This window comes from Podarcis cretensis (assembly GCF_951804945.1).
Source record: "Podarcis cretensis genome assembly, chromosome: 17".
Taxonomy (NCBI): Eukaryota; Metazoa; Chordata; class Lepidosauria; order Squamata; family Lacertidae; genus Podarcis; species Podarcis cretensis.
In genome coordinates, this window is record NC_137187.1 from 15,724,152 (window position 1) to 15,738,170 (window position 14,019).

Here is a 14,019-nt window from a genome sequence, read left to right on the forward strand (position 1 = left end):
CTGGCAGAATGCCACATTCTACTACTACTATTATTATTATAACTCCACCTTTCCCTCCACCTCCACCCTGAATCTCCCTTGCAAAGCTGTGCTGTGTGCCGTAGCTGGGCTGGCGCTCTCTCTCTCTCTCTCTCTCTCTCTCTCTCTCTCTCCTCCCTTGCCGTTTCATGCAGGTTCTGATTACTATGTACGCTGCTGATGTCAAGCCTCCTTGGGTTGACCCAGCACTCCAGAGGAGGAGCGAAGGCACTGCGAAACGGCAAGAGCTCCCCCCCCCCCAGACACCAACAAAAAATTACAGCCATGCGAGCCATCCCCTTGGACTCAGCTGCTTTCAGAGCACATACATACATACTTGTGTGACAGCAACAGTGCATAGAAGCAGCAGCGACAGCAGCAATGAAATGCAGCTAGCAGCAGCCGTACAGCTGGGAGGCAAGAGGCAGGCAGGCACCAGTCTGGTCCCCGTGGTTGGAATTATCTTCCCCTGAGCGTGTCTGCAGTGTCTCTCCAGCTGTGCCTGCTTTTTTATATTATTATTATCATCATTGTTATTACGGCTAGGATCCTGCTCGGCGTTCCTTTCCAAATACTCTTGTGGCTTAACTCGGGCGTGCGACTCCCTGGGTGACTGCAGTGTCTTCTTCTCCCCTCCTCCTCCCTCTCTCCTCTTCTGCTGCATCCTTCTCTCCCAGGATGGCGGAGGCTGAATTGCACAGGGAAAGGCTACAAGCTATTGCAGTAAGTCTGCTTCATTTTCCTTGGCTCTTTTGTCTGTGGGTGGGGGAAAGAGAGAGAGAGAGATTGTGTGATGAGAGAGCAGCAGCAGAAGAAAAGGGTGCTCAGGATTCCAGCACATGCGTCGGACGCAAATGGCAAGCTTTAGATATGCAGGCTCTGGTGAAGTTGTGCTGAGTTCATCTTTCTTTCATTTGTTTACTCCATTGCCTTGTAGCAAACAGATGCCTTGACTTGTCGAGCATGATAGATCGGGTTCTGATGGATTTGTACGTCCCAGACACCGGCTTTCTTATCATGTATCACGGTATGCTTGAAACACCCGTGGAACAGCAGAGGAAAAGCAGGAGGGGGAAATACTATTCACTTCCAGCACAAAAATATCAGTGCACTGTGGAAATGGTTGGCAGATGGCTTGGAATCGGAACAGTGGTCATTCAGGGGGGACTGGCTTATTTTATGTTCAAGACAGGTGCAGGGCGTTGTTGTTTTTTTCTGGATCAAAGCCTGCAGCATTTTGGCTCAAACAAAAACTGTACCACTGCTGTAGTCATGGTCAGAATTTTTCAGCAAAGTCAAATATAAATCGTATTAATGGTCAGTTTTCAGTGCAGCCATAGGCACGCCTCCCCAGAAGTAAGTCCCACTGAGTTCAGCTCCCTAGTGAGCATGTGTAGGATTGCAGACTAAATAGCTGATCTTCTTGACTGTGAATTGTAACCTCATCTGTTCAGCCTAATAGTTTTCATCAGATGTGTTAGGTCAAGTCAAGACATGCGCTTACGGGAGTTCCGAGGGTTTGTTGCTTTTCAGTAGCAAAGACGCCTTTCACAACAGTCCTCACAACCATTTTTCAACATCCCAAAGGTCCCATAAGTGGGAACCTGACATGCCCACATGAGCTGTAAATGCTTCAGCACATTTCAAGATTCTGGAAAGCACATGCCCAGCACACGTCCTCCTGGCCAGAGGGAACCACAATATGGTGTGAACCAGGAAGTGATGGGTCACAATCTTAACATGTATTGGAACATTCCCAGGTCCATTTCCCATGATGAAAAAACAATTCTAATAGAAAATGCAGCCTTGTATATCTTCTCCACAAAAGCACCACTACGTGACTCACTTTTCATTCAGCCTCAAGTGCAAGTTTCTTCACTGACGTTAATGTGAATGGCCCTGTTTGTTTTCTACAAGCGATCATCTCTTGGGGAGGGGAAGAGTAATCAAAGGCGGAGAGTTTGGGCTCCCCTCTTCATAAATGACCACAGTCCCTTTTTATGTGCCCCAAGAAACATCAGGCAAGAGCGACGAAGGTCACTGAAAGGAGATGTGAGCCCACAGTGTGGTGAAATAGCCCCTGAAAGCATTGTTTTCTGCTTAGGCATTTAAAGTCTAAGTTGTACTGCATCACAGTGATTCCAATCTATTTTTGCAGAATCCCAGACAGTGAAATTAATAATCTGACTCTCAGTACAGTATTTTGAAACTGGACTGGCATTTTCATTATTTTTTTTAAATGTCTTTGTCTTAAAATTATTCCTAGGGGAAAACTTTAACTTGAATCAAAATGATTGCAATACTCCCAGAGAGCCACACTGTTGTGCTTTCTGCTCATCGGCTATCCCTTCCTGACCTTGTCCTTGAGGTAGCCCATGAGCTTCATCCAACTAACAGTAGGGAGGCTTTCCTCTGCACTTTGTGGAGCTGATATGCTAAATGGAGCAAAGCTTCAGACTCAGAAGGGCTTGGCTCCGTACATGCAGACGTCTGTGTGTCTCAGGTCTGAAGTGAGAAGGCAGAAAATGACTCAGGCCCCTTGATTTTCAGGAACTCTGCCAGAGTGTTGCCAATGATCAACAGATGTTGTGTTTTACTTAGAGCTGCCCCCAGATGGATTCTATATTTCCTTTGTAGACATAGGAATGGCTTCTGCTCTCATTACTCTGAGAAGCTGTTTTTCTTAGGTCAGTCAGTTAATCCACTAATGCATGCCTTTTAAATTTAAAAATCTGCAGGTCTACTATACATTAAATCCTTTGAAATTGTTCCCGGAAAATATCAAAAAGGTTCCACTGGTTGGGGAACAACAACAAAAAAATGTCTGGTGATTTAAAGTGTTTAATATTTTAGCTTTTAAGAAGTAGGCAAGTGTGTGTGCTTTTTCCTTCTAAAACTCGACGCCAAGTCTCCAAGCCTTATGCATAGGGAACTCACTGTGCTTTAAATTAACTTGTTCAATGTACTTTAATAAGGCACTAACAGGTCGGTCTTAAGGTTTGCTGTGAACAGATAAGCAAAGACCGAGGGCTCTTCCAGACAATCTGTTTATTGAGCGTTCATTCTGATTTGCTTGCGCAAAGCTTCTGCTTAGAGTCTATCTAGTCTTTATTGTGCATTTCTTCTGATTTGTTTGTACAACGAGCATTCGTACATTTCCTTGCAAGGTGTTTACACATCTTCCTGCTAACCATTAATTCATTCCACCCTTTTGAGTGCATTTCCCCATTGCCCTTAACAGCAAAAACTGTGCTTCCTTTTAAAAATTCATTTGATTTGCTAGAGCGGCAGAGCACTGTAGTCCATTTAATTGCACAAACCCAAATTTCTCAGTACACATTTGAATCCCTCCCACAAAATACTGATAGGCTAGAGATGCCTCAGATGTCACAAGTCAGAACACTACTGGTTGGTGGTGGTTGTGGGTGGTTATTAGTGGGAATCAGTAGATGGGAAGCCGTACTTTTGACTCTCCCTCCCCCCGGCACAATTCAGATCACGTTGCTCACGCTGAACTTATCTTGAAATGAATGGGATCCGAGGCCTAGTTCTGCTTGTAGTCCACGTCAAATAGCTGTGAGCAGTGTCTTCTTAGAGAGGTGGTAAGCAGTCATGTGACTACCCCTTTTCTCATACATGTAATATGGTCCTTTCCCCATTCACAAATTGGTGGGTGCTAAAGTTCAAGGGAAGGATCAGCCGTTCATGTATGTCCCTTTTCCATAAGACAGTATCCAAGACAGGTCACATCATAGCAAGAAAATTAAGCATTAAAAATCATAGTACGAACAATTACACTTAAATATGATATCAGTAAGGAAATACAAGAATATCAGCCACGCAACCAAACAATCCATTCAACTAGGTATGAAACCTTACAAATAAACTAACTTATTCCAAGCTTAAAGCCAAACAGAACAGAGCATAAAGCCAGATATGAAAATACCCTAGACAGAGGGCCAACTAGCTCCATAAAAGCAGCATAAAACCATCCACGGTTAACCTACAAGTATTTGTTGGGAATCACCCCTCTCATTTGCTGCATCCTTACCTGCAGTTCTCACCTGGGTCTGCTTTCTCAGTCCCTTCCTCATTTCTCACCTACGGAGATACTGTTCCTCTTCCATGCCCCATATTCACTCACATTTTCAACATCTGACTTTCAATGTCTCCCATGCACCCTTTCCAAAACCGTCTTCCAGGCAACAGGCTTCATGAAGCTTCAGGGCAGTGGGGAAGGGCATAAGAGCCTGCAGAAGATGGAGCCGTCCCTCATAGTCTCAAATCACCCAAGGCCTGATTGGGTTGGCGTTCTTTGACAAAGGCCATTGATGATCCATATTTAATTTATCTACTCTTCATTTCTATGCCTATTTATGCTGGCCCACAGTATGCAATTCGATTCTAATACAGTACAGTAGCTATGCACTTTCTTTCTAGCTTCCCCAGAAGCTCAGTGGTAGAGGATCTTGCCCAGGGTCAATTCTTAGTGTCTCCAGGTAGAGCTGGAAAAATCTCCAGCCTAAAACCCTAGAGCAGCCCTTCTCAACCTGTGGGTCCCAGATGTTGTTGAACTACAACTCCCATCACCCCCAGCTAGCAAGGCCAGAGCTCAGGGATGATGGGAGTTGTAGTCCAACAACACCTGGGGACCCACAGATTGAGAACCGCTGCCCTAGAGAGTCAGTATGGACAATATTGAGCTAATGGGACTAATGGCCTGACACAATATGAGGCAATTTCTGAAGTTCCTAACAAGATTAGGAAAACCTCTATGGATTTTGCTGATGCCTTCTCAGTTCAATTACTGTGCATGCTGGTGTCCTTTCAAAGTGGGGCGGGGGGACGTGAAACAAGGGTTTTTTTTCCAGCCTGAACTCACCAGAACTCAGTTCCAGCACCTCTCAGGTGGGATCCAGCACTTCTCAGGTGGGCACCATAGTCATTCTAAGAGAATGAGGGAGGCATTCATGGTGAGTTCCGGCACTTCTTTGTTCTGGACCTCAGTGTCCGGGCTGAACAATGGAGGTGGAGATGCTCCAGTATACCTGAAGGAGCTTCTCTACCCCCATCATTCAGCCCAGACACTGAGGTCCAGCTCCAAGGGCCTTCTGGCAGTTCCCTCATTGTGAGAAGTGAGGTTACAGGGAACCAGGCAGAGGGCCTTCTCGGTAGTGGCGCCTGCCCTGTGGAATGCCATCACATCAGATGTCAAGGAAATAAACAACTATCAGACTTTTAGAAGACATCTGAAGGGAAGCCCTGTTTAGGGAAGTTTTTAATGTTTTATGCTTTATTGTGTTTTTAATATTCTGTTGGGAGCCACCCAGAGCAGGGTATAAAATTATTATTATTATTATTTATTATTATTATTATTATTATTATTATTATTATTATTATTGAAAAATAAGGTTAAACAAAAACACAACAATGAATGATGCAGTCTTATAGCCACTTATAAGCCCCATTAATCACATTTCCTAGTCTACTCAAAAACTTATATAGGCTTGTACTGGAAAACTTTACTGCCATCTTTGAAGCAGTAACTGCAACGGGGGGGGGGGGGGGTGACATTCCCCTAGTTTTCAGGACACTGACAATGTATTCTCCAAATCTATTTTATCAAAAGTTAGGAAAGGGGGAAGGGAATTGCCCTGTAAATCGACTGAGCATCTACATGCCCTCTGCCATTGCTTCTTGTGAGCAATGGGCATGGGCATTGTTTGGTCATTTCTCTTGTAGGGACCAAACCATATTTTGTGGTTGCCTGAGTGAAAGGAAGAATAATTCCTATGGCCTTTTAAACCCAAAGCAATATGGCTTCAGTCTGCTCAGAGGTGGATTTCGTGTGCAGATAAGCAAACTGATGGCAGGGTGGACAGGTTCAGCCCCATGGCTTTGCAATTTATGGATGGCTTGGTGACCCCGTGAGTAATGTGTATCAGCAGTCATATAAGGATGTTCTGCACTAGGTCCTTTTTTGAAGGATTCTCACAGGAATCAGGGTAGAAGCTGGTGCAGCTCCTCCTCTGATATTTCTCTGGTTTGTGTTCCACTTCCTTGGGTCCCGTCCCCCCCCCCCCCCCCCGCAAACACACCTGAAATTATTAAAGAGGTATAAAGGTAAAGGGACCCCTGACCATTAGGTCCAGTTGCGGATGACTCTGGGGTTGTGGCACTCATCTCGCTTTATTGGCCGAGGGAGCCGGCGTACAGCTTCCGGGTCATGTGTCCAGCATGACTAAGCCACTTCTGGCAAACCAGAGCAGAGCACGGAAACGCCGTTTACCTTCCCGCCGGAGCAGTACCTATTTATCTACTTGCACTTTGATGTGCTTTCGAACTGCTAGGTTGGCAGGAGCAGGGACCGAGGAACGGGAGCTCACCCCATCGTGGGGATTCGAACCACCGACCTTCTGATAGGCAAGCCCTAGGCTCTGTGGTTTAATCCACAGCGCCACCTGCGTCCCTTATTATACACAGTGCTATTTTTCGAGAAAAAGAGGTGCCAGAACTCACCATGAACCATGCACACTGCCTTACCCCTGTGATTGAGGGGGCCTGGGGCTGTGCGACATCAGCATGCCATGCTTGCATGCTCCACAGTGTGCACACATGATGTCAGCACACCCTGCAGCATGTGTGCATGGCATAAGCATGCCCCACAATGTGCTCGGGGCATTGCACATGCCCCGCAACGTGCTGACATCACTCGCACACACTTTGGGGCATGCTGACATGTCATTTGGATTCCCCATGGCTTGCGCACATGACATGAGCATGCCTCACGGCATGCGCACATGGCTGCTGTGGAACTTTGGGTGGGGGGCGCAGCCCATTCATCAGTAATTGGGAGCCCTGGCACTCAGCTCTCCTGAAGTGGCATTGGTGCCCACCTGGGGGGGGGAGCCCTAAGTATGCATTTAGTGCAATGAGACTGGACAAACTTTTATTTTTCTACACTTGTGCCCAGCTCTTTTTGCAGAGCTTGCCTATGGTTCTCAGGTAGACCCCAGGCGATGCTCAAAACCAGACCCACTTAGCTTCAGACGTAGAACTCTTGTCACATGCCTTCAGACCAATCTTTGGGCTCTTTAAATTGTGTGTATTATGGTATTATGAATTAAATCATTATAACAAAGGGGGTGTGCTGGTCCCGGGGGGAAGGTACCGTGATCGTAGTCAGAGTTCACAAGATGAGAGGCGAGGTCCGAAACTGGGAGCCGGGCGGGAACAGGAACGCTGGGAGGTCAGAAGCAGGAGGCCGGGCAGGGAACAGGAATGCTGGAAGGTCAGGAGCAGGAGGCCGGGCAGGGAACAGGAACACTGGAAGATCTGAAGCCAACAACGACGTTGCTCCCGCAACCTGGGACCGGGCTGACTCACCTTTATCTTCTTCTAAGGCCAGGGGCGGTCCCGGCCCCCAGGAGCCCCGCCTCCTCTGGCCTTAAGGCGAGCACTCCTCCTGGGAGCAACCAGTTCCCTTCGCCTCTCTGCCCTAAGCCTCTGTAGTTCAGGAGAGGCCGAAGGGTTACTGGGCCCCGGAGGAGGCTCACCTGTAGCCACTGAATCCTCAAGCACCTCTGGGGCCAGAAGGGTTTCACCTGGTGCCTGCTCTTGAGGAACTGACACAGGTGCAGGCTCCTCAGAATCTAGGCCTTGCCCCAGTTCAGCCGGCCCTGGAGGCGGGGACTCCTGTGCAGGCTGGGATTCCTCTGGTTCAGCCTCTGAATCGGAATCCCAGGCCATCACAGCGGGGGGGGGGGGGGGAACCACTATGTAAAACCGCATAGGAAAGTTTTGTGCTCTACAGTGCCATCAGCGCCATCATGTTTATAACACATTCAAAATGTTTTTTGACTAATGTAGCTGAGTCCCCAGAATGCTACTTTACCTGGCATACCTGCAAACCAAGGAATTATAAAGAGAGATAAATTATAAAGGAGTTTTGGAGAACATATTTCTTATAAGCAGTAGAACTCCATCACCCAATGGCTTTTATTCTGTCGCTCAGTAGTCCCCATTGTGCTGTGCTTGTAGCTGCTCCTGTTCTAAGTGTGCTGCAAATTCAGTTGCCTATAAGCTGCATACCTCAATTGCACAACACCTGAGTGAACTGATGCCTGGTGAGGCAAGAGCAATCTTTGTGAATGAAAAGAGGGCCTGGCCCCGTGGGCCTCAAATCCAGATACCTCTTTGTATCCTTTACTAGGGTGGAGCCTTTCTGATGTGAAGCCGCCAGTCTGACTATGGTGCCTTTACCCAATTGATCAGTTTTGGAGGAGCGAATAACTATTTCAGAGGTTGTTGTTGTTGTTTAGTCATTTAGTGGTGACTGACTCTTCGTGACCCCATGGACCAGAGCACGCCAGGCACTCCTGTCTTCCACTGCCTTCCGCAGTTTGGTCAAACTCATGCTGGTAGCTTCAAGAACACTCTCCAACCATCTCGTCCTCTGTCGTCCCCTTCTCCTTGTGCCCTCCATCTTTTCCAACATCAGGGTCTTTTCCAGGGAGTCTTCTCTTCTCATGAGGTGGCCAAAGTATTGGAGCCTCAGCTTCAGGATCTGTCCTTCCAGTGAGCACTCAGGGCTGATTTCCTTCAGAATGGATAGGTTTGATCTTCTTGCAGTCCATGGGACTCTCAAGAGTCTCCTCCAGCACCATAATTCAAAAGCATCAATTCTTTAGCGATCAGCCTTCTTTATGGTCCAGCTCTCACTTCCATACATCACTACTGGTTCAGAGGTACTCAGGGTTATATCTCGCAGCAAGATGCCTATATAATTAAGATCTTGGAGCGGAGAGTAAAAGCAAGATGTCCATATAATTTACAGCTGAAATCAGCATTTTTGCAGCATTACTGCCACACACACCCTTTTTTTAGAAAAAGGACATTTAGATGGTATAAAGAAGAATGATTTCTGAACAGAAATAAGCCTGGACATGGGCAGAACATGGACTCCCAATACTGGAATCGCACTAACAGATTGATCATTAGAGGTTGTAGGTCAAAGGATGAGCTGCCTTGATTAAATCATCTGTCATGTTGCCGTGGTCAACAGAGACAGATGTTTAATATATGCAAGAGGTACCTTGCAAGACTGCCGTTAATGTTTCAGCAGTAGTAGAGAGTATGCTCCGGATCAAGAACTGTTAAGTTATGTAGATTTATAGCCAGCCTCGCCACCGAAGGCTTGGCAGAGGTAACAACAGATTAAAGATCTGTATAACATAAACTGGGCTTAAATTATTTAACAGACAAAGCACCACAATCCCCGACCCTCTGCTATCTCAGGGTCACATCATACATCAGCCTTTTTTGAGCAAGTTATTCTTAAAACATCTCCCTGAAAATGTAATGGGAATGAGACAAACACTGGAAGAAACTAACTTACAGGGACACTCAATACTACAGGTCAGGCATCAGGTGACACATACAAAGACCATAGAAACCTAGAATTGTTGAGTTGGAAAGGACCCCAAGGGTTATCTAGTCCAACCCCTGCAATGCAGGAATCTCAGCTAAAACATCCATGACAGATGGCCATCCAACCTCTGGTTGAAAACCGCCAATCAGGAGAGTCCACCACCTCTTGTGTGAGTCTGTTTCACAGTTGAACAGCAATTACTGACAAAAAGGTCTTCCTGATGTTGAGTTGGAATCTCCTTTCTTGTAAGTTGAAGCCATTACAGTGGTACCTCGGGTTAAGAACTTAATTCGTTCTGGAGTTCCGTTTTTAACCTGAAACTGTTTCTAACCTGAGGTACCACTTTAGCTAATGAGGCCTCCCACTGCCACAGAGCCGCCGCTGCACAATTTCTGTTCTCATCCTGAAGTAAAGTTCATAACCCGAGGTACTATTTCTGGGTTAGCAGAGTCTGTAACCTGAAGCGTCTGTAACTGGAAGCGTCTGTAACCCGAGGTACCACTGCAGTTCAGGTCCTAGCCAAGGCTTCCTCAAGTTCGGCCCTCCAGATGTTTTTGGCCTACAACTCCCATGATCCCTAGCTAGCAGAACCAGTGGTCAGGGATGATGGGAATTGTAGTCTCAAAACATCTGGAGGGCCGAGCTTGAGGAAGGCTAGCCTGGAGACTGGGGAGCATATAACAAAGGTAAACAAACCAATCCTAACATTTCCTTAAAAGTATTTACTGCTTAGACTAGACAATACATTTACCATATGATCATCTCTCTCATATATATATATATATATATATATATGCACACTAAATTACAGGAAAGTGCTTTACAAAAATGGGCACACCAGTCAAAACTATGTGCAAGAATGTGTTTATTCTGACATTAAAATTATGACATTTTTTTTTGAGGATTTTCAAAAATATAGCAAATTGTGCAGAAATGCAATTGAATATGGGGAAAAATAGGAAGCTGGAACATCAGAACTGAGTGGTTTGCCCATCCCTACCTCCAACTATGAATAAATTGAAGCTAAGGTTCTTTTCATCCAGCAAAATCTTCTAGAATGACAAAATAATGTATTAAAGCCTGCCTCTTATTGCAGATCAGCTGCAGATCGCTCACCAATGTGTTTCCTATCATGAGTGCTTTGCTGCTGGAGTCTTAGCTATGTTTAAATCTATTGCTCTGCATAGTGAATTGCTGGAATACCAGCCTTTCCATCGCCAAGCCAAAAATATTTCAGCAGCTGACAATAAGACATCCCTTGTCTTCTAGGAAAGGAAAGCAGGATCAATAACTGATGCACTGTTGCCTTTTGAGGAATCCTGTTCCATGGCAGTGCAAATCTTGTGTGTGACCTTGGGCAATCCACTGAGTTGCTTTGCAGTTTTAAAGTCCTCCTCTGTAAACCTTTGAAAACAAGTTCTTAACATCACAGGGTAAAATGTTTTTGAGTACGGAAAGATGCTCAAATCCTATAGTAAAGTGAGCCATTAAGTAGCTGTCTCCTCAGAGTCACAAAGCATCCATTGCTGCAGAACGAATAGCAATGTTTACTCCAGTATTTTCCAAATTCAGTTAAGCTGCCGGAGATTTTAAAGATTCAAAAACCAAATTATTTTAATAGTCATGATTTCAACAGCATTTGTAGAGTACTCTACTGCCTTTGCAAAGTTCATAATTTCAAAGTAAGTAAGTATAAAGTAACTGTGCTTATCCCATGTCACAGTAGAAGGCTGTGGCAAAGGTGGCACATGAATTCAAGCCCAACCAAATATTAGCTGGAACTAGGACTATAACTGTACACCTTTAGAATAGTTCTGGAATGCCAGCGTAGGCTGGATCTACACACAGGAAAAAATTAAGTGATAAATTAAATTGTTATAACCAAAAGGGGAAAAAAACTCTATGTAAAATTGCATAGACAAAGTTTTGTGCTCTATAGTGCCATCTGTGACATGTTTATAATGCAGTTATAATTATATAATTGACTGAGTGTAGCTGAGTCCATCATCTAGATCAGGCATAGGCAAACTTGGCCCTCCAGATGTTCTGGGACTACAACTCCCATCATCCCTAGCTAACAGGACCAGTGGTCAGGGATGATAGGAGTTCTGGTCCCAAAACATCTGGAGGGCCGAGTTTGCCTATGCCTGGTCTAGATCCTGTCAGTTCTACCCATGAGGGTCACCTGCTTCTGCTGTCCTGGTCTGTTCCTTACCTGCAGGACTTGCACCAGAGATCAGCCAGGTCAGGCACTGGCCAAGGGTCTCGATGGCTCAGAAGGGGTCCCTCACCAGCCTGGCTGAGAAATTCATAGATCCATGCACTATGGCACTGAATTGTGAGTAAATTAAAGTAGCAGTTGGCAGCTGTAGATGAAAAGTGTGCTTGGCTTCCATTCAAAAGTGGTATTGCCACTCACCCAACATAAAAATACAATGGGAGGGCAGTGAGGAGGAAAATTATAGCTGCCAACATGGCAGCAGTGGCAAAAGAAAATGGAAAGTATAGCCACATTTGTGTGTGTGTGTGTGTGTGTGTGTGGTGTGTTGGAGGAGTGGCGATGTATTTACAACACTGTGTCGTACGCCACCTAAAATTTAGTACCAGCCCATATATCTGTATCAGGCCTTCTGGGGTTTTCCTAGCCCATTCTAGCTCATCAAACTTGATCATCCCTTATCTGCCTGATTTTCCCATGACTCTTACCCTGGACTTTCCATGTTCTGCCTTCGTCCAATCAGATTCTGCTATGACTCTGCTTAATCTTGCTTTGGCCTGTCCTTGTCCAGTGTAGACCAGTGGTTTTTTAAAAAATAGTTAGCCATTCTAGCTAGCTAATGGCCTCTCTTTTCTTGTTGTAAATCTAGAAGTGTGAGATCCATTACTCGGAACAATTTCCTGCTTCTCGTGTTTAATTTCTGACCCTGTGTCATGGGCAAGTTTATTTTTGCTGTGTGATAATTTAGAATTTCCTTGTCTAAAACAAATAAAGGGCCTTTTGTGTTTGTGCTTTGAAGGAGTAGCTAATGTAATCTGTCAAAGCCTTCCTTTGAGGTCGACTGAGATTGGAACGCTAATATCCTTTCCGTTTTTGGCAAATGCCTTCACATGCTTTTAGATATATTTCTTTTAAATAGCTGATCAGATTGTGCAATGCCACTATGGCCCCAGATACTACAGTTCCATTTGCTGTGTGTGGCTTTTGTTAAGGGTCTGGCATTGATTTCTTCTCTTAGGGTTCCAGAATGTCATAGCAAAATGCACCCCAGTGTTCCGATTTGCAAAAAAGAAAACAAGCACACACACCCACACACCAACTCTGATAAAAATTAAGGGCCCCATTATCGCTTTTGTGTATTCATGAAGACCTCACTCCTGTTTCAGGCAGGCAGGTGTTACCAAACCAATTAAATCCTAGTATGCCAGACACTTGGGTGGCGATGGGCAAAAAAGAAGAGAGAAAATGCAACACACAAAAAAGAAAGTCTAAAAGAGGGGACCTACCAGGTATGAGCCACTATGGCTCATCAGGCCTGACACTCCGCCAAGTCTGTGCCATATGCATATGGCATATACAGTAGTACCTCGGGTTACATACGCTTCAGGTTACATACACTTCAGGTTACAGATTCCACTAACCCAGAAATAGTGCTTCAGGTTAAGAACTTTGCTTCAGGATAAGAACAGAAATCATGCTCTGGCAGTGCGGCGGCAGCAGGAGGCCCCATTAGCTAAAGTGGTGCTTCAGGTTAAGAACAGTTTCAGGTTAAGAACGGACCTCCGGAACAAATTAAGTACTTTACCCAAGGTACCACTGTAGATACAAATTTAGAAATAATTGCTGTAATTTAAATAGAAATAGAAGACATCATACTGATAGGGAACAAAAATGCGACTAAGTGTTCTGTGCTGCCTGCTCGTTTTACTGTCCAGTGCTAACTGTTGACCAAAGCCCCAAGTGTGCCTTTTTATGGGTCTTGGCCTTTAAACAGGACTTGATCAGATAGCCCTTCAAATCGATGGCACCTTAAAACAGAGGAATGTCCTCTGACAGCTGCAGAGAAACATCCTCTGTGAAGTAGGACACACGGTCATCCTACTTGACACTGAGACAACAATTGTCAGGAGCAAGCTACCAGTAAAACACATTGTGCAAGTTGGAGTTGACTCTTTTTAGCAAAAACACAATCTGCACAGACTTGGCGGAGCGTCAGGCCTGATGAGCCACAGCAGCTCATACCTGGTAGGTATGGTTCAGTTATTGAGACTGAAAGTCCTCACAGCCATCTCCTCTCCTGGGTTTTCCCCAAGCAATCAGAGACTGAGCCTGTGTGAAGTTAGCCGCTCTTTTCATGCCTCTTCTGGTTCTGGGAGGGGAGCTTGTGCCACTTCACCAGCCTGACTCATCTCTGCCTCTTGGCCTCTCTCCTCCCCTGTTTCAGCTTCTGTTTCTAACTGTGGACTTCTTTCTGCCACAGACTCCCAGCTCACCAAGCCCTGTTACCTCTTCAGCTTCTGACTCTTCCTCCTCCCAGTCTTTTCCCTCTGACCCCTCATTGTTGTCCCACCAC

At 45.5% G+C, this 14,019-nt stretch overlaps 1 protein-coding gene across 4 annotated transcripts in view; it reads left to right on the forward strand.

The window, feature by feature from the left end:
- Positions 1–303: 303 nt before the first annotated feature.
- The window catches only part of PALM2AKAP2 (PALM2 and AKAP2 fusion), a 222,086-nt gene continuing 208,370 nt past the window's right edge, over positions 304–14,019 (forward strand). The window contains exon 1 of one of the 4 annotated variants that reach the window (XM_079959176.1): positions 304–741. In XM_079959176.1, the coding sequence (XP_079815302.1) occupies positions 697–741 (45 nt within the window). In that variant the 5' untranslated portion in view covers positions 304–696. The remainder of the gene's footprint in view (positions 742–14,019) is intronic. The other 3 variants (XM_079959170.1, XM_079959175.1, XM_079959177.1) reach the window with 3 other exon arrangements.